Genomic DNA, 27178 nt, shown 5'->3' with positions numbered 1-27178 from the left:
AACTGGCATTTTCCAAGAGCAACATTGGCCCTCCCAAGGCAAACAGGGAGCTGGAGCAGCTCCTGTTTGCAGAGGCTCGGGGAAAGGCAGCCAGGGCTGGCCAGGGGCAGCGTTTGGATGGGGTTGTGCTGATGGAGCTGCTCTGATAGGGATGCCTTGGGAGGCTGAGCGAGAACAGAGCCTGGGCAGAGCTAAAGGAATAAAGCAGGGATTTATTAAAAGGCCTCAGTGGATACACCTTGGGCAGTGCAAGGGCCTGGCTGTGGCTATACCAAAGATGAAACAAAAATGGTCACAGAATGGATGAGGTCTCACATTTTTATAAGTTCTGCTCCATTTCCATATTGGGGATAATTGTCCAATTACACCTTTAGGTTAAGAAGTTCCATTCTTGTTTTTCTCTCTTTAATTCACTGTTTGCACTTTCTGGGCCTGGAGCTGCAGCGGTGTCCTTGGTTCTGGGGCTGGACAAGGATTGCTCTGTGTGCCTGAGCTGCGAGGAGAACTGCTGACACTTTCTGTGGAGTTCAGAGCTCTGTACCAGTGCAGTCCAGAATCTGGGAAATAGGAAAAAACCCAAAGCATCATTAACAGCTGCCGTCCCTCGGTGCCCTGGGGCTCGGGGCTGTCCCAGCCCTCTGAGAGCACTGCGGGACCGGCCACGAGAGGGCACAAAGCCCTGGCCCTGCAGCCAGGCAGCCGCGTCACCGTGTCCCCCTGAAGCCCCGTGGCACTGCCACCGTGTCACCCTGCCATCCTGTCACCGTGGCACCCTGCAGTTTCGTCACCCCCCAGCCCTGTCCCAGTGTCCCCCTGCAGCTTTGTCACCTCATAGCCCTGTCCCAGTGTCCCCCTGCCACTTTGTCACCCCACAAGTCCCCATGGTGCCACTGTGGCCCTACAGGACCTTCACCGAGCCCAGCCCAGCTCTGCTCCCCCCTGCCCATCCCAGGCCATGGATCCCCGTCCCCCGCTCTTGGAGAACCCGGGGATTAATTAAACAGAGTTAATTACATTAATAGGCTAATTAAGACACCAGCCTGGGACCCTGCTCTGCTGCTGGAGTGGGACCCTTCCCCAGAGCAGCCCCGGGAATGGGGAGAGGAGGAGGGAACACGGGCAAGGAGAAAAATGGATGGGAAAACGTGGTGAAGTTTGGAGAAATGATGTGGGAAATCATGGGAAACGTGTGAGAACACAGGGAAGTGTGGGAAGTGCGTGAAAACATGGGGAAGCGTGGTAAAAATATGGAAAAATAGGGGGAAATGTGCGGAAAGGTGGAGAAATAGGGGAAAATGTGGGATCCCCAATCCTCAATCTGCAATCCCCAATCCGCAATCCGCAATCTGCAATCCGCAATCCCCAATCCGCAATCCCCAATCCGCAATCCCCAATCCCCAATCCCCCTTCCGCAATCCCCAATCCGCAATCCCCAATCCCCAATCCCCCATCCCCAATCCCCCATCCCCAATCCCCAGTCCCCCATCCCCAATCCCCAGTCCCCCATCCCCAGTCCGCAATCCCCAATCCCCAATCCGCAATCCGCAATCCCCAATCCCCAATCCGCAATCCGCAATCCGCAATCCCCAATCCGCAATCCCCAATCCCCCATCCCCAATCTCCAATCCCCAATCCCCAATCCCCAATTCGCAATCCCCAATCCGCAATCCCCAATCCCCAATCTCCAATCCCCAATCCCCCATCCCCAATCCGCAATCCCCAATCCCCAATTCGCAATCCCCAATCCGCAATCCCCAATCCCCAATCCCCAATCCGCAATCCCCAATCCCCAATTCGCAATCCCCAATCCGCAATCCCCAATCCGCAATCCCCAATCCCCAATCCGCAATCCCCAATCTCCAATCCCCAATCCGCAATCCCCAATCCCCAATCCCCCATCCCCAATCCCCGATCCCCGATCCCCCATCCCCAATCCGCAGTCCCCAATCCCCAATCCCCAATCCGCAATCCCCCATCCCCAATCCGCAATCCCCAATCTCCAATCCCCAATCCCCCATCCCCAATCTGCAATCCCCAACCCCCAATCCCCCATCCCCAATCCCCGATCCCCGATCCCCAATCCCCCATCCCCAATCCGCAATCCCCAATCCCCAATCCCCAAATCCCCGATCCCCCATCTCCAATCCCCAATCCCCAATCCGCAATCCCCAATCCCCAATCCCCAATCCGCAATTCCCAATCCCCAATCCCCGATCCCCAATCCCCAATCCCCAATCCCCAATCCCCAAATCCCCGATCCCCCAATCCGCAATCCCCGATCCCCAGTCTCCAATCCCCAATCCCCCATCCCCAATCCCCGCGGGGACCCCGCGCGTGCCGCGCCCCCTCCCCGCTCCCAATCCCCTCCCCGTCCCTTCCCCGCCCCACGCGCGTGTCCTCGCCCTCCCCCGCCCCGCGTGGGGGCGGCGCGGCCGGGCCGGGCCGGGGGGAGCTCGGGGGGCCGCGGGGCCGGGCGGGGGGCGCGGGATGCGCGGCCCCCGATGGGATGTAGCGGGCGGCTGCTGGGAGCCGCCGGGGGCCGCGGCGCCTCGCTGCTCCTCACCATGATCCTGTTCTTCACCTACTTCTTGTCCTGCCTGCCCGGGCCCTGCGAGCCGCTGTCGCCCGCGCTGCTGCCGCCGCCCGCCGCGCTGCCCGCGGGCCCGGGGGAGGCGGCGGCGGGCGCGGGGGGCGCGGGGGGCGGCAGCCGCCGCTTCCCCCAGGCCATCATCGTGGGCGTGAAGAAGGGCGGGACGCGGGCGCTGCTCGAGTTCCTGCGGGCGCACCCCGGGGTGCGGGCGGTGGGCGCCGAGCCCCACTTCTTCGACAGGTGCTACGAGAAGGGGCTGCGCTGGTACAGGTGAGGATGCGGCGGTGTTAGGAGGGCCGAGGGGGTCGGTAATTAGCGCGCTGTTAATTGCCGCACGGCTTGGGATGTGGTAGGTCCGCAACAGGCGGGTCCCGGGAGAGAAAGGGGGTCCGGGGGGCAGCTCCGAGCCTCGCCACGGTTGGGGCTGCTTTTGGGGGGCTGCCGCGTGTGGTAAGCGGTGTCCCTGTCCCCGTGTCCCTCCCTGTCCCCACACCTTCCGTCCCGCATCCCGCCCGGCCAGGGACGAAAGCGGCAGCAGAACTGCGCTCGTTTCACTCCGCAGGCTTCGAGGTTTTAACCTTTAGTCCTTTACGCCCAGCCGTGCCCCCGTCTCCCCACCGCGCTCCTTCAGGAATTGTTTTATTGGTGTGGTTTCTGAAAAACAGAAATGAGCGAGGACCTCGGGCTTGATCCTGAGCGAGTCCGTGGGATCCCCTTGGGCAAAGGGCAGAGCTGGAGCGATCCAAGGGTTTTGTTTTTTGAGGGTTTCCATGGGATTGAGCTCTTGGGGCGATAAAGCGTTCGGAGGAGCAGCTACTGTGCATGTGGAGCGTATTAAACTCCGTCTCCCGGCCAGCTCCGGAGCGCTGGGCCAAGGCGGTCGGCAGCGATAACTCCCTGGAAGCCGGGGGTGGAATCTGAATCTGCCCCGTTATTCTGACGGCAATCCAAACGTGTCGATGTATGAAAGCGCCGTGGTGTTCTCGGGGAAACATCTGAAAATAATCAAAGGAGCAGCTCTGCTGTCCTTCCTGCCTCCCATCCCGCTCTCCCCGAGCCCCGCGTTTCTCTCTCTCCATCCTTTGGGGGAGGCTGCGGCTTCCCAGCCCTCGCCCAAGTAACAACCTGTGAAAAATCAGCGTCTTTAATGGCAAGAGTCATTTTAGCGGTAATTTTACCCGCAGACTTTCAGCTCTCCGAGCCCACATCTGGGGCTGTAAAGTTACGACTTAGCACACCTTCAAACCCCAGTAAGTAGCGGCGCTCATTTTTACGGCCGCATTAATATTGCCGTGATTTACGAGCTCGTTCCTCGGCTCCGCGCCGCTCCAGGAGCAATAATGATGATCGCCAATCTTTTTTGGGGCGAGGGCTGCGAGCTGGCTCTCGCTGCTCGGCAGAATGGGGCTTTAATGACTGCGAGCGCATAATTAAAGCGGGGAAGGGAAGATCGAACGCTTTCATATCGCTCGGGAGGCTCGCAGGACGGAGCTCAGAGAAGGAGCAGAAATAAATCTGAGTTTGGATGGCTCTGCCGCGGGTTTTAGTGCTGGAAGCGCTCGCAGGGAGCCTGGCCTGACACCAGGATCGGGCTGATCCCGCATGTGGTTGTGGTAAATTTGGGGAAACGGAGCGGGGAAGGTTTTCTGGGCTGGGGAGAATCTGCATCCTCCGGGGCGAGGCAAAAATCGGGAGATGTTTCACTGAACTCTGCATAAAGTGTGGTTTTAATCACACACACACACAAGCATTTCCCTTCGCTTCCTCTCCTCTCTGCCTCTTGTTTTGTCTTCTCACAAGACCTCGCAGTACCGAGGGATTTTATCCCCGGCAAAGCCAGACAGAGCTAAATGTTTAAAGCTGGGTTGTGCTGCAGTGGAGGGGAAGAGGAGTTGGACAGAAAATCGGGTTTTTCCTATGGATATCTCCAAAGTGGCGTAAACATTTTTAAAATATTTGAACTTGCTAGGAAACCGAAATTACACCAAGTGCTTCTCACGCCAAGATATTTGGCCCGAAGGCACCTGTAGGTTGTTGCTTGTTTTGAGTTAATGTGGAAGAAGAATTCCCTTGGAAATATCACTCCAGAATTATTTTGTTGCTCTGTCCCGTAGTGATTTCCCTGCTCTGGCAGGAGCATCTCCTCGTGGGTGATGAGCAGTTTGTTGTAAATTACTGACTGAAATAAGTTATTCTTTCTGGATTGCTTTATTCAATTTAAATTTGAAATGGCCCAAAGCCCCCCTTGGTTTTGGAGTAGCAGTGAAAAGAAAATGTTCTGCAAAAGCTTCTCCTACAGAATTCCTTGAGTTGCTACAGCTTTAGCTAATTCGGAGAAGATTAGACACCTTTTGGAGGCTGCAGCATAAATGATTTAATGGCTGATCCAAGCATGATGGGATGCTTTCTCCTCAAGCAAAACACAATTTTAATTTTTTTGGCACTCCGTGCTGCTTGAAGGAAACTTAAATAAAAAGAAGAGAGGATGCTGGGGTGTCTGCTGCAGTTTGGGGTGTGGGGGCCCCCTGTGGGGACTGTCTGTGGTGTTTTGTGGGAATGCAGGTAAAAACTGAATTGAATCCGAGCGGTTTGGGGTGAGATTCAGAAATCCATTGCAAAACTTGGAGCACCTGTGAAGGTGTGGGGCCAGGTCCTGCCTGTGGGGATGGAGGAAAACAACATTTATGGGGTGAAGGGGTTTGTGGCAGCATCAGCTCAGTGTGAATGGGCTTCTCCCGTGGCTCAGTGTGGATGGGCTTTTCCTCTGGTTCGGGTTTCCCTGTGAGATCTGGGGTCCCTGTCCCTCTCTTCCATCCCATCCTCCTGCTTTTCCCAAGGGCCAAAGGAAGGTTTGGGCAGGAACGGTGCTGGGCCAGGGCTCTCTGCACCCCGCGTGTCCCTGGGATTGAGCTCCTACAATCTGTAGGGATTGTAAAGGATCCTCAATTTTCATACAGTTTGCATCAGAAGTATTTAAAAGTACCATGGGATGTCCGGTGATTGTCCCTCTGCAGCCAGAGGGACACGAGGGGCTGCGATCTCACCGAGCATCCTCAGGCCCTGCAGAGCCAGCCCAGAGCTGCGAGACACTCCGAGGCCAGATTTAACTTTTCATTGTAATTTCCCCGTCCCATCCAACACGGAAGCTGGCATGAGGAGGCAGAAACTCTCCGTGGGGCTCCTCATCCCCCTGCGCTGCTGCTGGGCCGTCCCAGCTCGGCAGCACCTGCGGGAAGGTGCGGGGGGAGCAGAGAGCCCTTCCCCGGCCCGCGGGCTTCGCCCCCTCCCCTTCCCCAGCCCCATTCACGGGAGCTCGCAGCGCTCTTGAAAGGCTTCCAGCATTTCTCGAGGCAGACTTTGTTATCTCGGAACCTCGCAGCCGCTCTGAGCGGCAGGGGCAGGACGCGGCTGCGGCGCTGCTCTTTTGACTTTTGCCGGCGGCGTTATTGGCAGCTGAAAAGTGCGGCTGAGTGGGTGCCCGGAGGGGGTTTTGTGTGTGTTGTGATCGCACAGACAGATCGCGACACTCTATAGCCCTGCTGAATGGCAGCGGCTCCTCCGGAGCCACCGGGCTGCGATTTGGCACCGCTTGCAGGGCGAGCTTGGCTTGGCTTTCCTTTTGGGAAGCGCAAAGGTGGGGACGGACAAAGGAATCCGGGCTGGCGATGCTCGGGCTGCTCCGGGACGTTATCTTTATTCCTTGGCACCGCTAATCTCCCCTCGTGATGGACTCAGAGCCGCCCTTGTTCTCCCGGGCCGCTCGCAGACGCTCGGCCCCGCAGCTTCTCGCCTCTATTTCTTTGCGATCTTTTCTCCTTTTTTTGCGCTTCCATTCACAAGTGAGACCTTTCTGTCTCAGCTTGCCGGATCCTCACCCCCGTGTTTGGGAAATGAAACCCCGAGTACAAAGAGAACATGCGGGAAACCTGAGAAAAAGCTGATTTTAACTAAGAACAAGATACACTAAAGCTTTTATTGAAGGTGGAGTGTTTTGGATCGGCTTTTATGCGCTGTTTTAGCCCCAGCCCTACCCTTAGGACCAGGTTTAAGCTCTGGGCAGCCGGATGGGTCTCCCTGATGATGTGCCCCTGTCTTCTGCTCCCAGCACTTGGGAAACAATCCATAATTCGCGCAAAGTTTGGGTTTCTGCAAACTGCTTTCACGTGGGATTAAAAATAGCTTTTACTGCCACGATGAGGAATTAACATTTGAAACCATTTAAAGAGCTCCCAGGCAGGGACTGCTGCGGGTGGGGAGGGACAGGGGCTGTGCCTGTCCTGATTTGGGGGGTCGGGGATGGGGTGAGGAGGAGCTCAACCCTCCTGCCCCCCAATTTCATGTTATTCCTTGATTTCCACCCGGCCAGGTTTTCTTCCTGGTCCCATCAAGTGCTTCTTGCTGAGCCAAGCAGGTTTGGGGGCCTGAGTTTGGGCCTGAATTTGAGCCTGGCTCAGCCTGCAGGCTGAAATGAAGTCGGGTTTTCCTTGTGCTGCTGCTCAGATCGTGTCAGGCCCGAGCGATTGGAGCTGCGTGTTAAAGTTGGCTGGGATTTTGGGGATAAAAGCTGCGACTTGCAGCGTGGAAGGAGCTGGTCTCCCCGCCTCAGGAATGCTCTCCCTGTCTCTGCTCTGTTAAATAAATGGGGGGATTGCACCCGGGCTGGGCAGGGGGTGTGCAGGGGTTAAGGATTTCACATCTGCCAGGATTTCTATCCCAGGCTGCTTAAACACACCCAGAAATCACAGGGCTAGATTAAAAAAAAATAACATTATGGGAATGAATACCTTTGGAAAAGGCTTCTTCATTCCTGTCCTTTTTCTTGTTGTAACCTCAGGGGGTAGAAATTGAAATATTGAAGCGTGGCTTTTTTTTTTTTTTTTTTTTTTTTTTTTTTTTTTTTGGTCCATGTAACTCCAGGGAAGTTTTGAAAATATGTCAAATATTGCCAAAAAAATTCACCAAGAGCCGGGAAAGCCACAAGGCTTCTGTTAGTGGAATTACTGAAAGCTTGGAGAAATAATCACTGCAGTGTAAAGGAAAGTTTGGGAGTTTCTCCTGCGAGGCATTAGGTGGATTTTTTTTCCCGGGATTTTTTCTTGATAGTGACAGAAGGTGGAAAAGGCCGGTGGATTTAGAGGGTGCTTTCATGCAAGGAGAGACAATTACTTAAGAGAGTTCAAAGCTTATTTATAAAACAGTAATTACCTTCCCCTGGGATGGAGACGGGCAGCTCTGGCGGCGGGGAGGGGGTTCCAGCACTTAATTGGCAAAGATGCTTAAAAGCTTCCTCCTGACCTTTTCAAAAACTTTCTGCTGCAACAGGCTCGGGCAGAGATTGAAAAGCTGCCCGGGGAAAGGCCAGGTTTAATGCCGAGACTTAGCTCTAAATGGCTTTTCAAAGGGCTGTGGAAATCCTCCTGCTTAGGGAGCTGGGGGTGTCAGAGAGAGGGAGGGAGGGATGAGGGATGGATGGATGGATGGGTGAGGGTTGGATTAGGGATGAGAATGAATGATAGATGGATCAGGGATGGATGGATGGATGGATGGATGGATGGATGGATGGATGGATGGATGGACGGACAGACAGAGATGGATGGATGGATGGGTGAGGGTTGGATTAGGGATGGGAATGAATGATGGATGGATCAGGGATGGATGGATGATGGAGGGATGAGGAATGGATGGATGGATGGACAGGAATGGATGGACAGATGGGTGAGAGTTGGATTAGGGATGGGAATGAATGATGGATGGATGGATGGATGGATGGATGGATGGATGGGTGGGTGGACAGACAAACAGATGATGGATGGATGGATGGATGGATGGATGGATGGATGGATGGATGGATGGATGGATACATGGATGCTCCTTGTCTGCAGGACAGAACTCTGGGAACAGGGTGGAACCTGATCCTGGCAGTTCCCTCCCCACATCCCGGCTCTTGGGATGGCCAAAATATTAAAGTGAGGAGCACAGGGATGCTCTGAGAGGCTTCTGTGGCGCCTGGTTGGAAGCCTGCTCTGGGGGGTGAAGGCAGCCAGGGCTGGTCCATGCAGTGGTTTCAGATGAGTCTTCCCTTTCCTGTGGGAATTCATGGGATGGTTTGTGTTGGAAGGCACCTCAAAGATCAGCTCATCCCACCCTGCCATGGCAGGGACATTTCCACCATCCCAGGCTGCTCCAAGCCCCAATGCCCAGCCTGGCCTTGGGCACTGCCAGGGACCCACAGCTGCTCTGGGCACCTGTGCCAGGGCCTCCCCAAATTCATGAGGAACAGCCCAGATCCCCCAATCCCACCATGACAAACTCGTGGTGGTCGCAGCCCTGAGCTTTGCCCGTGGCAGGGTTGAGATCTTGGCTCAGGTTTTACACACTCACCTTTTGTGGTGATGGTCCTGAGTGGGACATTCACAGCAGCTCCTTGGACTTCCCCTCCTTCTCTGCTCAGAGACAGCTCAGATCACAGGAATCCTCCAAATTATTCATGCATCCCTGCAGTGAGTGACTCTGACTCGTTTGAGATGGAAATTTGGATGTGGCACTGGGACTGTGACAGGGCACAGGGGAGCTGTGGGGTCCTGTAGGTCACCCCAGGACTCGGGGTCAGTGTCCAGCTCTGTGTGTGGTACCAGGGCTGGTGGAGAGCAGGGATGAGCCAGGTTTGCATGGCTGGGATGGTGCATGGAGAGCAGGGATGAGCCAGGTTTGCATGGCTGGGATGGTGCATGGAGAGCAGGGATGAGCCAGGTTTGCCTGGCTGGGATGGTGCAGAGCCATGGAGAGCGTCCCTGCTCCACCACAGGCTGTGCCCTGACCTGGAGCTCAGGGAGTGCTGGTCCTAGATTGAAATGCAGGGGAAATGGCTGAAATTCAGAAAAATTCACCATCTGGGCTGTTAAAGCCCCAGCACGGGATGTTTCAGGCAGCCTGGGATGAGAGCAGCACTTTGGGAGTGGGATGAGCTGCCGGGCTCCACCAAGGAAATGTCGTAATAAACTCCTCTCTCCCTGCCAGCAGCTCACAGCGAGGGGTGGCAGGAGCCTCCCACGCCCCCGGGGCTGCTCTGCATCTTAGCACACAGAATTGATCAGGAGCAGGAGGGAATTACATTCATACAGTCACTTGTCACTGAGGTCTTATTAGGAACCTGCGCTCATTAGTGTGGGGAGAACAAGGCTGCGACCTTGTTAAGCTCCTTGGGCAGGGAAAGGCTCATTGACCACTTTGCTGCTGATTTATCACCGAGCCCCTGAGCTGTGTGTGGCACACCTGGCCCCGGGCACACCTGGAGGGCTTTTCTGTAGCTGGAGTGAAGAATTGGCGTCCCCTCCCCTGCCCCATCCACACCCTCCAGGCTGATCCAGCCGGGAACTCGCAAATTCGCAGCCGCGTTATGCAAATAAAATAAAATAAATAAATAAAAGCAGGCGGCGGTGATTGATGGGAAGGGCCAAGGCAAGTGACAGGGCCCGTCCCCGGGGGGCACATCCCGGCTCTGCTCCTGCCTTGTGCAACCTCCCAGCTGCTCCAGAGCCGCGGCGTCCCAAAGCCATCCCAAAGCCATCCCAAACCTGTCCCAAAGCCATCCTAAAGCCATCCCAAACCTGTCCCAAAGCCATCCCAAACCTGTCCCAAAGCCATCCTAAAGCCATCCCAAACCTATCCTAAAGCCATCCCTAACCCGTCCCAAAGCCATCCCAAACCTGTCCCAAAGCCATCCCAAAGCCATCCGAAACCTGTCCCAAAGCCATCCTAAAGCTATCCCAAACCTACCCTAAAGCCATCCCAAACCCGTCCCAAAGCCATCCCAAACCTGTCCCAAAGCCATCCCAAACCTGTCCCAAAGCGATCCCAAAACCGTCCCAAACTGATCCCAAAACCATCCCAAACTGATCCCAAAGCCATCCCAAATCTGCCCCAAAGCCATCCCAAAGTCATCCCAAACCGATCCCAAAGCCTTCCCAAACCTGTCCAAAGCCATCCCAAACCTGCCCCAAACTGATCCCAAAGCCATCCCCAAACTGTCCCAAACCTGTCTGAAAGCCACCCCAAGCCTGTCCCAAAACCATCCCAAAGCCATCCCAAACCTGTCCCAGGGCTTGGCTCAGCTCTGGGGACAGATTTGGGCACGGCAGGAAGGACATGGAGGGGCTGGAGCGTGGCCAGGGAAGGGAACAGAGCTGGGCAGGGGCTGCAGGATCCCTGAGAAGCCGGGCAGGGGCTCAGCCTGGAGCAAAGGGGGATCAGGGGGCCCTTGTGGCTCTGCACAGCTCCTGCCAGGAGGGCACAGCCGGGAACAGGGACAGGAGCACAGGGAACGGCCTCAGGCTGGGCCAGGGCAGCTCAGGGTGGGGTTTTAGGGAGAATTCCTTCCTGGAAGGGCTGCCCAGCCCTGGCACAGCTGCCCAGGGCAGGGTGGAGTCCCCATCCCTGAGGGGATTGACAGCCCTGTGGATTGCTGGACTGGGTGATCTTAGAGGGCTTTTCCAGCCATGATTCCACAAGTCCATAATTCATTCTGGGGGTGAAATCAAAGCACCATCGGGGCAGGATCCCGAAATGCCTCTGCCAGCTCCACAGATTATTTAATTTGATTTTATTTTCCCCTCTCTGGAGGCTTCTGTGCCCGAATGTTTCCCTGTCCCCACCTGCCCCATCCCGCCTGAGTCCCCGGTAATTCCGAGTGACAAATGTCCCCTCCAGGGCCACCCTGCCAGGCAGGAATTGTCCCTTAAGTGGCGGCCAAAGAAATCCTGCAATTCTCGGGGGGGGGGGGCTCGGTCAGTGCCATCGATCGGCCACTTGTCACTGTCAGCGTGATGGCTCAGTGCTGATAGTGCCTGGGGACGGGGAGGGGACACTGCTGTGCCAGGGCACACTGCTGTCTGAGGATGGGATACTGCTGTCCGTGGGGACACTGCTGTCACACTGCTGTCCCCGCTGTCCCCAGCGTGCCACAGTCTCTCCAGGGCTGTCCCCCCTTTTCCTGCAAGCGCCAGCCTGGCGGTACAGGGGAGGGGGCTTTATTTTTCCTCTGTCGCTTCTCTGCTTCCCAAAGTCATCCCCCAGAGCCACACAAGCCTGAGAAAAATTTCGAGGGGCCGCTGCCAAGGACTTTGAGGCGAGGTTTGGGTTTTGTTGAGGGCAGGCAGGGTTTGTGTGCATGAAAAGCCGGGTAGAATGTCCCCCCGCAGTGCCCGAGCCCCGAGCGTGACAAACCCGCATCCGCCGGGACACAAAGGAGCCGGGAAAGGGGCTGGGATGGGGTGGGATGGGATGGGATGGGATGGGATGGGCTGCTGCCAGTGGGACAGGGACACAGCCCATGGGACAGGGACACAGCCCATAGGACACAGCCCATGGGACAGGGACACAGGTGTCCCCATCCTGCTCCATGGGGTGGGACACAGGGCTTGCATCAGCCCGGGAAAGGCCCTGCACGATTGGAGCTCTGGGTATTGGGATTTTTAGATTTCTGTGCTGACAGACTGACTCCCAGGAGGGCACTGAGTTTGTCCTGAGGCCCTGGAGAAAATTCCAGAATTGATAGATAACATCAGGATTGCAAGTGTGCAGTTGGTTAGAAGTGTGTCATAGCACAGAGTCAAAAACTTCAAGTTTTAGAATATAGTAATATATAGAGAGTTGAGATACAAGTTTTAAGACAATAACTAATCTTTCTTCTTCATCTTCTTCTTCATTGAGTGGTGCTTTGGGTTAGGGTTGGGGATTTCACCTGCTGTGCTCAGGCACTGTCCTGCTCTGGTCCCCCAGGGTTTTTTTGGGATCCTGGCTGTCCCTGGCTTTGGGGTTTGTTTGGAGCTGGTGTGAGGGAGTTTGGGGAGCTCAGAGCTCATTTTGGATGGATGGATGGATGGATGGATGGATGGATGGATGGATGGATGGATGGATGGATCCCCAGGGCAGGGGACAGGGCTGGGACCCCCAGTAGGTCACCCTCGTTAGCCTGAGTGTGACATGGCAGTTAATTACCCCCTGTGCCATCAGAGGGGATGTGTGGGGCTGGTGTCACTGTGCCACCGCTCTGTGTTTGATCCCCGTCTCGTTACAAGGCAGATAATGAGGGACAGCCTTGCTCTGGTCCTGGTGTGAATATTAAAAATTCATCTTTGGCTGCTTTGAGGAGGATCAGGAGCGTGTGAGGGTGCCCTGCATGCACGGGGCTGAGCAGGGATCACACCCAGGCCTCGCTCATGTTAGAGCTCATAAAACTTGAATTACTGAGCAGACACTGGCCAGGGGAGATTCCTTTCACCATTAATCACTCTGATGGTGCAAGACCTTTTCTAAACATTTTTTTTTCTGGGCAAAATGCCTTTAAATGAAGGCTCAGAGGCTCAGTGAGCACCTAATTCCAGCTGTGCCCAGCTGTGTGAGCCTCATGTCAGCGCCACAACCAAACAAATTCCTGCGAGTGTCAGCACACGCCTGGCTGTGGGGGGTTTCTGGTTCCTGACACCCAGGGCTGATGAGTTCCACGCTGAGCTGTGTGTGTGTGATGTACCCAGCCCTGACCCCACTGCTGATGGGTGCAGGGCTGGGCAGGGCTCTGTGGACAGAAACCTGGCTGTGAGACCCTCTGGGATCACTGGGGAGCTCTCAGGGACAGATCTCACTCTCTGCATGCAGCTGAGAAGAAATTAAAGCACGATCTGGGTGGAGGACAGGGTGGGAGCTCCTCTGATTTAATTCAGAATCCCCAGGGATTTGATAATTTTTGAGCCATGGAGCCTTGGCACAGGGGGAGTTTCAGTTCTTGCTCGAAGCCAGCAAGTCCTGAAGACAAGAAAACTGTTCCAGGGACAGGAGAACCTTGGCCCATGTGAGCATGCACAGCTGTGCTTGTGCACAATCCCAGTTTGGGCTGGAACTGGGCTGCAGGTGTGTCACAGTCACATTTTCTGCAAAAATCTCCTTGCCCAGGATCCTTCTCCTGGGAAGCTGAGAAGCCTCAGAGAAAAAGGGAAACAATAATGATCTGATTTGCTTCTCCTGTGTTTTGCTGCTTTGGAATGTGGTTGGAGATTGTTTCCTTGGATTCTGGTGTGAGTTGATTTCACTCTTTGGCCAATTACGATCGAGCTGTGTCAGACTCTGAAGAGAGAGTCACGAGTTTTCTTTATTATCTTTTAGCCTTCTGTAAGTATCCCTTCTGTATTCTTTACTATAGATTAGTATATAAGAATATACTATATAATATATAGTAATATATAGTACTATATAATATATAAGAATACTATATAATATAGTATCTTAAAATAATAAATTAGCCTTCTAAGAACATGGAGACAGATTCCTTCCTGCCATACAAGAGAGATGGTTCATGATCTTCTCACCTGCAGAAAAACTTCAGCAACAGAGGTTAGGAAGCCATTTGGAGATGTAAACATCTCCCAAACCATCTCCCAGGCCATAAAAAAAAAAAAAAAAAAAACCCAAACCATCTCCCAGGCCATAAAAAATCCCCAAATCACCTCCCAGACCACGAAAACCCCCAGACCACGCTGGCAGCCCAGTGAGGAATGGTGGTTCCTGTGGTCTGAGGAGCTCAGCAGGTCAGATGAAGCCAGGAGGGAGCAGCAGGAGCTGGAGGTGCTGCTGGTGCCCCATAGCCAGGCAGGTCTGTCCTGCCCAGCCCAGGACGAGCCCCACAGTGCTGTCCCCGTGCAGAACAGAGGGGAGCAGCCCTCAGAGAACAAGGGGAGCTGCTGCCGCTTCAAAACCCGCCTGGGAATTGATGCCAGGCCTCCAACAGGCCGATGCTCCTTTCTTCTCCCCGTTAATTAATTCCTGTGCCTGCAGTGAGTTTCCATCTCTTATTTGTGTGGCAATCAAAGGCTGCGAGCAGCGAGGCTCACATGAGGAACAGACCCGTCCAAACCCTTTTTTCTCCTCTTCCCGCATCACTCCTGGCCCTCTCCTCGGGCTGCCACGCTGCAGCTGAGGCACAGATGCCCAGAGATGGCTTGGCTGGGGCAAGAAGGGGCAGCAGAGCCTGGGGTGGCTCCCAGCAGGTCCCCTTGGCTGTGGGGAGGAGGGAGAACGGGGCTGGGATCTGCTCAGAGACACAAATGGGCAATGAGGGGTCACCTGGGAGTGCCTGGGGATTTACAGCCTCGATAAAAGGGGATGGGGAAAGCAGGGAAGGTTTGTGGGATCTGCATGGAAATCCCTGGCCTGACCCTCACACCCCAGAGAGAGAGAGATTAAATATCCAGGGATGGCTTTGGGGGACAGCCCTGCACATCTGGGGATGGCTTTGGGGGACAGCCCTGCACATCTGGGGATGGCTTTGGGAGAGCCCTGCACATCTGGCCGTGCTTGGGCTGACACCGAAGGCCCTGGAACTTCCATGGGATCAGGGAATTCCAGACTGGATCGGTTGGGAGGGACCTTAAAGCTCCTCCAGCTCCAATCCCAACACCTCCCACCATCCCAGGCTGCTCCAAGCCCTGGCTTTGGGCATCCCAGGTATCCAGGGGCAGCCACAGCTGCTCTGCAGATCCATCCCTGTCCCTCCCCACCCTGCCAGCCAGGAATTCCCCCCAATATCCCACCCAAATTGCCCTTTTCTGAAGCCATTCCCTGTGTCCTGTCCCTCCATGCCTTGTCCCCAGTCCCTCTGAGCTCTCCTGGAGCCCCTTTGGGCCCTGGAAGGGCTCTGAGCTCTCCCTGGAGCTTTCCCTTCTCCATTCTGAAAAAGGAGATTTGTGGTTCAGGGAAAACATAAAAATTGTATTTTTAGGTGACTTTTATGTAAAAAAAACCCAACCAAAATACCTGTGAGGGCAAGGGCATAGTAGAAGCAGAAACTGCAGTTGCATCAAGCTGGAAATCCTAAATAATCCCAAAATAACCCAGGCCGCAGGTTTGGAAGTTGCTTCTTTTCCTTGTTTGAGGAAAGGGAGAAAAAAAATGAAACCTGTGTCTAAAGCCTGTTGCAAGGAAATGAATTGCAAATAAGAAAAACAAATTGGAGTTAATTCCCCTTTTCCAGCACGGCTCCATTCAGTGTTCTGGGAGCCAGGGGATTTAGGGATCTGCAGATAGCTCAGTGTTTTTGGGTAACAAGTACAAACTGTAGCAGCTTTTAAGGCTTCAGAAGCTGTTTTTGATTAGGATCTTTTCTTTTGACAACTTTTTTTTCTTTTCAGGAAAGAAAAAAAAAAGGAGGGGGGAGGAGGAAAGGGCTTTTTGTAACAGAGTTGGGTTAGAGATGAGGGGAAAATCTGTTTGAAATATGCAGGGACCTGAAAACAAATCTTGAGTGAATAATAAGTTTAACTGACCTTAAAATATCCCATTGCCATGAGGGATTTGAGAGTAATACTTCAAATGGATTTTTGATGAGGCTCTGCAGGCTGTGGGGAATTGAATATTTTTACCCAACACGTTTTCTTATCTAAAATTTTCACAACAACTAGGTGGGGAGAAAAAAACTATTTGGGAATGCCCAAAGAAGGGTTGGGGTTGTGTTGTTTTATTCTAAAGCTGCTGCTGGGCAGGGAAAAACCAATCTGCTGCAAGGTCACTTTTCAGGAGGACTTTAATTCACCAATATTTGAATTTAATCCTGCAGCAGGATTCCTGGGTGCTTTCCTCATTGGGAAAATGGATTTACCTGATCCCAGGAGGTTTTCTTCATTGGGAAAATGGATTTACCTGATCCTGGGGTGTTTTCCTCATTGGGAACATGGATTTACCTGATCCTGGGGTGTTTCCCATGGATTTACCTGATCTGGGGTGTTTTCCTCATTGGGAAAATAGATTTATCTGATCCCAGGGGGTTTTTCCATGGATTTACCCGATCCTGGGGTGTTTTCCTCACGGGGTCCTGGCCACCACTCAGCTGCAGCTTTCCATGGAAATGTGCAAGAATTCCTATTTTTAATCCTCCTCCTCCCTCAAATCCAGCTGGAATGGGCTGGTGGGATCTGACAGGGCAGACAGCTGGACAGACAGACAGACAGACGGAGCGTGTGATTGCTCCAGCCACACTTCCTTAGGAAACCAGGCTAAAAATAAGCAAAATGCAGTTCTTTCCCACAAAGTTGCCACAAAGTGAGGCTTTTCCAGTGGAAACAAGTGTTTTGTTAGAGAATTCCCAGTTGTTCCTGCTGGAACAGGGAGGGAGGGAGCCCTGACAGGACAGATGGAGCCCCTGTCTCCATCACCTGGGGCTCACCCAGAGCTCTGGGAGCTGCAGAAAATTCAGGATATCCTGGAATTCCAGCATGGTTTGGGTTGGAGGGACCTTCAAGCCCATCCAGAGCCAAGGGCAGGGACATTTTCTGCTGTCCCAGGTTCTCCAAGCCCTGTCCAGCCTCTCCTGGGACATTCCTAAGCCTTCCCAACATCTCCACAGTCCCTTTGGCCATGGCTGGAGGAACAGATTTCCCTTTTTTTTGTGCTGCAAAGTGCATAATCCAGCCCAGCTCCCTGCTCAGGGGGGATTTCCTTCACCTGGGGACCAGCTGGGCAGCAGCATCCCCACATTCCCAAACCTCCCACGTGGATTTGGGGGGCTGCTCCTTTACCTGGGGCAGGGTGAGGGGCTGAGCAGGTTAAGGAGACCAGAATAATTTATTCCATGCTGGGGCTCCTCTCCCATTTCCCTCCCACTGGGATGGGATGGCACAGAGGAGTTTGGGGATGCTGGCTCCCATCCCTGCCAGGCGGTGGGTGAAGCTCCCTGCCAGGAAATGAGGCTTTTTCTGATAGTCACAAAAAAAAAAAAAAAAAAAAAAAAAAAAAAGCTAAATTTGTTTCCCATCTTCCCTCAGGCCGGATTACAAATTTGACCCAGATGAGGATTCTGTGTTGTTTCTGTGGAAAACTGGATGCATTTTCCTTTTCCATCCCAAGGAGAGCAGCGTGACAGCATCAGGCCCGAGACAAACAGCACAAAAACCAGTTTGGGGTTTGGAGGAGAGGAGAGGAGAGGGCACAGAGGAGCTGCTGCAGCCTGAGCTGGGTGGGACACGGGTGGGATGTGGCTGAGAGAGGCACAAGCTGCTCTGGGGACACAGCAGCCGAGGGTGGCCAGGACAGGGCTTTGGGGTGATGCTTTCCCTGTGAACCCCCAGGGTGAGGGGAGCAGGTTTGGGGTGAGGCAAAGTAGAAATTTTCCAGGGTAGAAATCCATTTTGATTTAGGTGAAATTCTTGCTCGCCCTGGCTGTGCAGGAGCAGGGTGAGGGAGGGGACAGCCAGGGGACCCCCAGCCCTGCCCACGGTGGCCTCGGGGCCATCTGGAGAGCCCGGCCGCCCCTTGCCGTGGCTGCTCCGGGCTCGGCCCCATCCCGAGATCAAATAAACACAAATAGCCTGAAATTATTCATGGCTCTGGGGACTTGTCTGCTGCCCGTCAGCAGCTGCTGAGCAAATCAGGGCAGCTGTCAATGGGGCAGCGGGAGGGGCTGCCTCTGCCTGACATGTGTGGGCAATTCCTCCTCCTCCTCCTCCTCCTCCTCCTTTCCTTCCTTCCTTCCTCCCTTCCTTCCTCCCTGCTGCTCCCGCACCTGCGGCACCGGCTTGGGCAGGAATTCTTTGGCTGCACCCCGGGACTGGGACAGGGAGGGACCCCTGGGAGCCACAGCCAGAGAGGGGATGGGCGTCTTGCCCTTGTTAATTAGGCTGGGCTAATTAGCTGGGAGTTGGTGGGCTGGGAGTGACTCCAGGGAGTGTCCCCTGGGATGGATGGATGGATGGATGGATGGATGGATGGATGGATGGATGGATGGATGGATGGATGGATGGATGGATGGATGGATGGATGGATGGGATTTTGGGAATAAATCCCTCCCTGGAGGGTGGGCAGGCCCTGGCACAGGTGCCCAGAGCAGCTGTGGCTGCCCCTGGATCCCTGGCAGTGTCCCAGACCAGGTTGGAGGAACCTGGGGTAGTGCAAAGGGTCCCTCCCTCCCTTTTCCTTCTGCTCAGCCAAGCATCAGGAGATGGAAGAATTCCTATTTCTGCTGTCTGTGTAACTGTAAACTGTACACCTGGAAGCCCCAGTGATTTTTGTGACCCTTTTATGCCTTTCCTCTCCTCCATCAAGGTGGGAAACCAGGCAGGACCAGCCTGTTGCTGTGAGGGGATAATTTAGTGAGAACTAATGAGTGTAATTTTAAAATTTGTAATTGAAACCAAGATCTTTAGACAGAGTGGTGTCAGGAATATTTTTTGCCTTTTTTTTTAAAGAAACCTTGGGCTAGTCAGGGTTAGTGGGGTCCCCTCCCTCCCCAGCAGCTCCAAGAACAATTTTCCCTTATTTATCGGCACTCCCAAGGACCCCGGTTCCCAGGGGGATAAAATCTGTCACCAGTGTCTGTGCTGCAGGTTCACAGGAGGGTAATTTGTGTTTCCCCTGCTCACACAGCAGGTCAGGTCATAAAGCACCAGATCCACGGGGAGGGGAGAGGCTCTGTAAAGGCTGCCCGTGCTGAAAGGTGCAATAATCCCCCGGATTACTGCCGGGGGAGCTGCAGGGAAATTTACTGCCTTGCAAAGGGATTATCCCAGCGCCGCCGCTGCCAGCGGGTTCCTTCCCTTTCTTTCTTAGAGGAAGGAAGTTTTTCATTGAATTCCTGCTGCTGGAGCCACCGTGGGGCTGGGAGGGGAGGGATTGGATCCATCCCACCGAGCCGGGGTTATCCCATCTCCCCAGGTTGTCCCATCATCTCCCCACCCAGGTGGGACAGCGAAACTGGAGCTGGGCTGGGATTGAGCTCCTGCAGGGGTCGAGATTGCTGCAGAGGGATAAAACAGGAGGATGGGTAAAGAGGAGAAGGGATAACCAGGAGGAGGATTAAAGGGGAGAAGGGATAACCAGGATGAGTGATAACCAGGAGGAATAACCAGGAGGAGAGATCAAGAGAAGGGATAACCAGAAGGAGGCATAACCTGGAGGAGGAATAAAGAGAAGAAGGGATAACCAGGATGAGAGATAACAAGGAGAAGGGATAACCAGGAGGAGGAATAACCAGAAGGAAGAATAACCAGAAGGAGGGATAACCAGGAGGAGGAATAAAGAGAAGGGATAACCAGGAGAAGGGATAACCAGGAGGAGGAATAACCAGAAGGAGGGATAACCAGGAGGAGGAATAAAGAGGAGAAGGGATAACCAGGATGAGGGACAACCAGCAGGAGGGATAAATCCTCTCCAGAGCAGCTCCAGCTGCAGGAACAGCCTTTGCTTTACTTTGAGCACTCCAACCCCAAGCATCCCCTCCTGTGAACGGGGACCAAACCCAAGAGCTCCATCCCCCATCCCGAGCAGAGAACGGGGCTGGAGCGGCTTCCCAGGCTGGAGCAGGAGCTCAGGGCCACTCCCGAGCTCCCGAGTCCTTCAGCAGAGCCCCCCGGGGCTGGGGAGGGTTGGTTTTGTTTGATTTCCTTCCCCTGGAAGGCAGGAGAGGGGGCTGGGGCAGGCAGGGCCTTTAATTGTGTGCAATGAAGGCTGACAGTGCCGAGGCACAGCCTTTAAAGGGGGTACTGAACCTTTAATTCCTGAATAAATCATCTCCAGTCTGTTGCTCCTTCATCTGCAAGCTGTTTGAGGGGACACACGGGCACTGCTGGGAAGGGTCACGGCCAGATCAGAGCCCGGGGCTGGCCCGGGTCAGGGGCAGGACACCTGGCACAGGCTGTCCCCTCCCTCCGGCTCAAAGGAGAGGACATTCCTGGCGGCTGCCATGCTGGGGGCTCCATTCCAGAGGGAGGGAGAGCTGCCAGGGCAGCCCTGTCCCCACCGGGCACAGCCCAGGGTCACAGCAGGGTGGGCACGGGCCAGGCCCCATGGCTTGAGGGGTTTGGGGATTCAGTGCCCCATCATGGTTGGGTATGTGCCAGTCCCCATTTTCCTCGGGGAGGGTTGGGGTGACACAAACCCCCCCCCACACTTTTCCTCCTCCTCTGGGACTCTTCGTCCACCCAAACCCAGCCCAGGGACCCCGAGGGGTGGCACTGGGAGAGCTTTGGGGTCCTTGTGTGGGCTGGGGACCCTCCCTTGTGGTGCTCTGTGGGGTGAGGGGGGAATTTGGGGTTCTGGGGGGCAGGAGGAGCCCCCGGGGATGCCCCAGCTGGGAGCACGACCCGCCGGAGCCCCTCGCTGTGTGATGTATCAAACGGTAATTAGGAGCAAAGGGCAGAGGGGCGCAAAGGAGCATTAATAAATTATCTGCCTGCCTGTTAATTGACGTGTCTCAGTCAGCCCGTGGTGGAGCCCAGGGCTCGGCTCCCCTTCCAGCGCATCGCGGCCTTGTTACTGCCCTCATCAGCATATTCAGGGCTCCCTGCTTAAAGCCAATTAGCTCCCGGCCAGGCCTGATTGGGAAGCCGCGGCCTCATTTGCACATTTGTGAATCGGCGAAAGAATCAGAAATAATGGGGGCAGCTCGGGGCTGGGGAGCGCTGGGGGGGCTCTGCCAGGACCTGCCGGGGAAGGCGAGGGGCAGCAGCTCGGTAATTAGGGGAAAAAGGAACGTGGGCTAATTTGGTCCCGGGCGGCTCGGGGAGCTCATCCCTCCCGGTTCATCCCTTCCCATGTTCCACCTTCCCAGCTCATCCTTCCCAGGTCTTCCCTCCTGGTTCATCCCTTCCCAGTTAATATTTCCCGGTTCATCCCTTCCTAGCTCAGCCTTCCCAGCTCATCCCTTATGAGTTCTTCCCTCTGGCTCATCCCATCCCTTCCCAATTAATTTTTCCCAGTCCATCCCTTCCCAATTCATGCCTTCCCAGTTCATCCCTTCCTAGATAATATTTCCCAGTTCACCCCTTCCCAGTTAATATTTCCCAGTCCATCCCTCCCAGTTCACCCCTTCCCAGTTCATCCCTCCCAGTTCTTCCCTCCAGCTCACCCCATCCCTTCCAGTTCAATCTTTCCCAGTTCATTTATCCCAGTCCATCCCTTCCCAGTTCATCTCTCCCAGTCCACTCCTCTATGCCCTGCGCTGGTTCCTGTGGGAAGGAGAGGTCCTGGAGAGCCCTGCGATGGGCTCAGTACATCTGTCCCCCCTTTTTTGGGATCAGGGCTCGGCCATTCCCGCAGCAGTGCCCAGCAGGGATTCGGGGCTGCAATTCCCGTCCCTGCCCCTCGCACCCTTTTCCCCAGCGGAGGGGCCGCAATTTGAGCTGTCTGGAGGAGAAGGTGGATATCTACATTGGCAGCTCCAGTGTGACACCCGGAGAGCCCCGTGGGCACAAAGGCAGCCTTGTCCCGGCTGTGATAAACCCGGCTGTGATAAACCCCGCCAGGATTCCTCTGCAGATCCGATGGCACCGGGCTCTGCCTGCAGGATCGATGTCCCGAGCCCTTCCCGGTCCCAAACTATTTTACATTCACACAAAAACGGTTCTGTCCCTGGCCTGCTGCCTGTCACCCTGCCCGGGGTGTCCCCTGGTGTGAGGGTGTTCGCAGGGGTCCCAGGATGAGGGAAGAGATGAGAATGTTGACTCCATGTTTCAGAAGGTTTGATCTATTATTTATTTTATTTATTTTGATTTATATATTACATTAAAACTATACTAAAAGAATAGAAGAAAGGATTTCTTTAGAAGGCTGGCTAAGAATAGAAAAAGAAATGATAACAAAGGTTTGTGACTGAGACAGCCCAGATAGCCAGACTGTGATTGGCCATTAATTAGAAACAACCACACGAGACCAATCACAGATGCACCTGTTGCATTCCACAGCAGCAGATAATCAATGTTTCCTTTTTGTTCCTGAGGCCTCTCAGATTCTCAGGAGAAAAAATCCTAAATAAAGGATTTTCCAGAAAATATCATGGCTACACCCTGGAGCTGGGGGTGTCCCCTGCCCACCCTGGGGCTGGCGGAGCTGTCACCCCTGAGCTGCTCTGGGTTTGTCCCCAGCCCCATCCCAGTGCCTGGAGGAGCCACTTTGCCATGCAGAAAGCTCTCAGCTGTGTCCCCTCTCTGGTAGAAACCTCTGCTTTTCACTCCTTTGGGCTGGGCTTTTTGGTGAGGGCTCATTTTGTAAAAATAGTGGTGGAGAGGGGGATTTTTATCCCCCTTTTTGCTCATTTTGGTGATAACATGGAACATGCAAGCCTTGACCCCACAGCACCCATCATTTCCACCTGTGGCTGGTCTGGGGTTCTGGGCTCTCCCAGCTCAGGCAGGACCTGTGTCCATGTGGAAATTCCTCCCTGGCAGAGCCTGTGCTGCTCTCCTGCTTTGGGCTGGGATAGAGTTAATTTAACTGCTGGAGCTGCCCTGGGTGATAACTCAGCGATGCTTTGGGCTGGAGACTTGTTTATCTCCTGAGAGTGCATCCCCATCGGTGCTGGGAGGAGTTCTGCTCCAAAAACCATCCGGAATCATGAAGCAATTAACTCTGGAAAGTTCTGTTGGCCCGGTTTTTGAAGTCTGCTTTGATTCCCTGCCTGCTGTGGCTGTTAATCACTACTTAATGCAGCTCTCTGCATTTTTATCATCATTTTGTCTGCTGTAATTTATTGCGTGTTACCTTAACCGAGGAAGCATTTTCATGTGTTGAATGTCTCTGTGCAGGAAACCCCTGCTCAGATGCCTCTCAAGTGCCAGTTTTATTAATTAAAAACAAACATTTATCACTTAACAGAGAGGCAAAAGGGTTTTTATCCCTCCTCCTGGGCACACAGCCTCCTCTGGAAATCCCAATTCCTTCCAAGGCTCCCCAGTGCCGTGTCCTGTACCTGCAGGCACTGCTTGGCATTCCCAGGGTGCTTTCTGAGGGTCAGGAAGAATTAACTGTAAATTTAATTAACGTTCCTAATGTTTGGGTTAAAGCGGAGCCCAGCAAAGCCGGCTCTGCTCTTTGCCGGTTTGAGCCAGAGCTGGGTGTTATCAATAATTAACTGTGCTCATTTAGGGGAAGTATTGGGGCGTTAATGAAACTGTGAAATGTTTAATTGTTGTGCCAGGAGCTGGGGCTGCTGAGGAAGAGGAGGTGTGGCACAATTAATGGCTGTTCCCGAGGGGATCCCGGGATGTCCCTGGGATGGGGAAATTCAGGGATGGAGGTCCCCGCACCCATCAGAGCCACAGGAGCTGCTGGGAGACCCCTCCCAACCCTGGTTTTCATTAAAACTTCTGTTAATTACCTTATAATTAAGCTGTGGGGGGTGTGGATGTCCCTGTGCAGGACAGGGAGGGATAGGAGGGGTTAGGGAGAGATAAAGAGGGGATTTCCAGAGGGGCTGTGCCTGTCCCATCCCTGGAAGGGTCCAGGGCCAGGCTGGGTCGGGTGAGGATGGAGCCGTTCAGAAATCCCAAGGACACACAGAATGGATGCCCCAGGAAGGTGCCAGGAGAAGCTGGTGGAGCAGCCTGGAAAGCCCGGTGGCATTTCCTGCATGGGATTAAAGTTCAGGATGCTCGGCTGGGTGGGAAGGCCCTCAGGAGGGTGGTGGAGCTGTGCTGTGCTCCCAGTGAATCCCAATCCCCATCCCGTGGGTTTTCCTGGGCTCTGGGACAGGGATGGGTCTAATCCCTGCTGGGAAGGCGATTCCCAGCAGGAGCTGTGTCAGTCAGCCTCTGGTGAGTGCAGTTATTTGGGGAAAACCGCTGGAAATGATGGGAAAAGCAGCTGCGGCTGCCCTGGGATCCATGGGCACCCACTGGTGCCAAGCAGGGGCTGTGCTGCCAGGTGAGGGCACCAGGGATGGGAAATGCCTCTAAAAACGCTGGCACTGTGCAAAAATTAAAATAAAAGTGGGGGAGAAGCCACAAATGGCTTTGGCTCTTGTTTGGGGGAGGGAGCTGTGCGGGCCCAGCGTCGCTCACAAATGCTTTTAATAAAATGTTCTTTCCTGAGTCCAGGGGAAAAATCCCGGAAACCTCAAGCTTTCCCCATGACATAAGGAGCAGATGCTGCTGGGCACAGCCCTGTCCCTGTCCCCAGCTCCCTGCCAGGCACAGCCCCAGCGCTGGGATGCAATTCCCAGAGAATCCCCGGCTCTCCCTGGCAGTGCCCGGGGCCAGGATGGGGCTTGGGGCACCGAGGGACAGTGGAAAGGGTCCCTGCCCTGGCAGGGGTGGCATCTGTGAGCTCCCTTCCTGTTGGGAAAGATGAAACAAGAAAGCCTCATCAATATGATTGCCTGGCAAAAGATTTTGAGAATATGGAAACTATAAGCGAGATTGAAATGAAAGCAAGCCTCGAGATCCCTTAGTTACTGAACAAATAGAAAACAATGGTGTGGCCAGCTGAAGGTGATCCCCTTTTGATGGAACAACACCCTCTGCTTGCAGACAGGCCCAAGGGTCAGAGCAGACCCTACAGCTTGGCAGAAGGGGCCCAAAGAGGAGTTTGTAGGGTTTAAAATGTAACACAGTGTGGTAATGTAATGATTCTTACAGGCTGTATGGAAATGCTGTAGGATTTGTATATTGTACTAGATTGGTTAGTGAGAATTAGAATATTCAACATAGAAGAAGATTTATTGTACTGTAACAAGAACTCTTAGCTCTTACTTTTCTATGCTCTTACCCCTTTTACTCTTATGTTTTTACTCTCTCACCCTCTCATCCTCTCTCCCCCTCTCTTCTCTGGGCCTGCTCTGAGCTGTGGCAGCTCCCAGCAGGGCCCTGCACCCAGGCCCTGTGCAATAAACCCCAAATCCCAGCAGGGCTCTGCACCCAGGCCCTGTGCAATAAACCCCAAATCCCACGACCTGCCTGCAGAGATCTCTCGTGTCCGTCTGTCCCGACCATCCTACCCCCGATATTCCTACACCTTCCCAAACATTCCGGGATTTTGTGGGGGGCAGCGGGGCAGGTGCCTGTGCTGGTGGCAGGGAGGACCCGCTCTGTCACACGGGGTGACACGGCTGGGTAATTTCTGCGGCAATTAATGCCTCATTAAAGTGCACGAGGGAACAATCAGAGCAGTGAATTTTACCCAGCACAATGGCTGGGCCCTCCGGGGTTTTTTTTTCTGCCTTTCTTTTGAAAAGGAAACAGTCTTTTTCTGGCTTTAACTGCTCCCTGTCTGGAGGCAGAGGAGGAGGAGGAGGGAGCCTTGGTGGGCACCTCCGTTCCCAGCTGGTGCTTGGGCATCACCTCCGTGATGGGATTTCCCGGGATTTTCCTCTGCAATCCCACGGGGACATGAAATCTGACTCGAGGCAGGGATGAACACCAGCCCCGTCCCAAAATATTTGTGTTGGGATGGAGGCGGGAGCAGGCAGGAGAAGGGCAGGAGGGATTTGCAAGGCTGGGGAGGGATTCCAGGGGGAGCAGCAGCCTGTAGGGTGGGACAGGGGGACAGGGAGCTCCTTCCCAGGGACACTGGAGGGGACAAAGGGAATGCTGAGGTGGGCAGAGAGCCTGGAGCTCGGGGACTCCTAGGAAGGGTTTTAAAGATGAGAAATGACCAGAGGGATGTGACAAGGTGGGGCAGGAGGGAAGGGGAGATGTGGCTGTGGCTGGGTGTGGATGTTTGCAGGCAGCCTCTTCCTCTTCGTCTGGAAGACACGAGAATCCGACTCCATGTTCCAGAAGGCTGGTTTATTATTTTATGATATATATATATTATATTTAAAAGTTGATGATATATTAAAACTATACTAAAAGAACAGAAGAAAAGGATTTAATCAGAAAGCTCGCAAGGAAAAGAATAGGAATGGAATAATAACAAAAGTTTGTGTTTGAGAGTCTGAGATAGCTGAGCTGTGATTGGCCATTAATTAGAAACAACCACATGAGACCAATCCCAGATGCACCTGTTGCATTCCACAGCAGCAGATAACCATTGTTTGCATTTCATTTCTGAGGCCTCTCAGCTTCTCAGGAGAAAAGATCCCGGCAAAGGGATTTTTCAGATGATATCACGGCCACAGCTGGGAAGCCCCTGAGCATTTCTGGGTTTTGGGGTTGTTCCCACCCGTTGAGACATCAGGTGGGAGCAGCTGAGCCCTGACTGTGTCTGTCTGTCCTCAGGAGCCTGATGCCACGGACCCTGGATGGACAGATCACCATGGAGAAGACTCCCAGCTACTTTGTGACCAAGGAGGCCCCGCGGCGCATCCACAACATGTCCCGGGACACGAAGCTGATCGTGGTGGTGCGCGACCCCGTCACCCGCGCCATCTCGGACTACACACAGACCCTGTCCAAAAACCCCTCCATCCCCAGCTTCCAGGCCCTGGCCTTCAAAAACCTCAGCACGGGACTGATCGACACCAGCTGGAGCGCGGTGCGGATTGGCATCTACGCCAAGCACCTGGAGAACTGGCTGCAGTTCTTCCCCCTCTCCAGGTTCCTGTTCGTCAGCGGGGAGAGGCTGGTCAGCGACCCTGCCGGGGAGATGGGCCGCGTCCAGGACTTCCTGGGGCTCCAGAGGCTGGTGACAGACAGACATTTCTACTTTAACGAGACCAAGGGCTTTCCCTGCCTGAAGAAGCCCGAGGGGGGGAGCAAACCCCGGTGTCTGGGCAAGTCCAAGGGGCGGCCGCACCCCACCATCGACGGGCAGGTGGTGCAGCGCCTGCGCGAGTTTTACAGACCCTTCAACATGAAGTTCTACCAGATGACAGGGCAGGATTTTGGGTGGGACTGA

General features: G+C 54.2%; 1 protein-coding gene across 1 annotated transcript; it reads left to right on the top strand.

Moving 5' to 3' along the window:
- The first annotated feature begins 2501 nt into the window (after positions 1–2501).
- Positions 2502–27178, top strand: HS3ST6 (heparan sulfate-glucosamine 3-sulfotransferase 6). The gene is made up of 2 exons (XM_058816165.1): positions 2502–2860; positions 26560–27178. The coding sequence occupies exons 1-2, from the start codon at positions 2502–2504 to the stop codon at positions 27176–27178; spliced, it is 978 nt and encodes a 325-aa protein (XP_058672148.1).

The sequence above is a fragment of the Ammospiza caudacuta genome, chromosome 17, assembly GCF_027887145.1.
Source record: "Ammospiza caudacuta isolate bAmmCau1 chromosome 17, bAmmCau1.pri, whole genome shotgun sequence".
NCBI lineage: Eukaryota > Metazoa > Chordata > Aves > Passeriformes > Passerellidae > Ammospiza > Ammospiza caudacuta.
The sequence above is the reverse complement of the archived record's forward strand: the minus strand, read 5'-3'. Positions and strand labels throughout refer to the sequence as shown.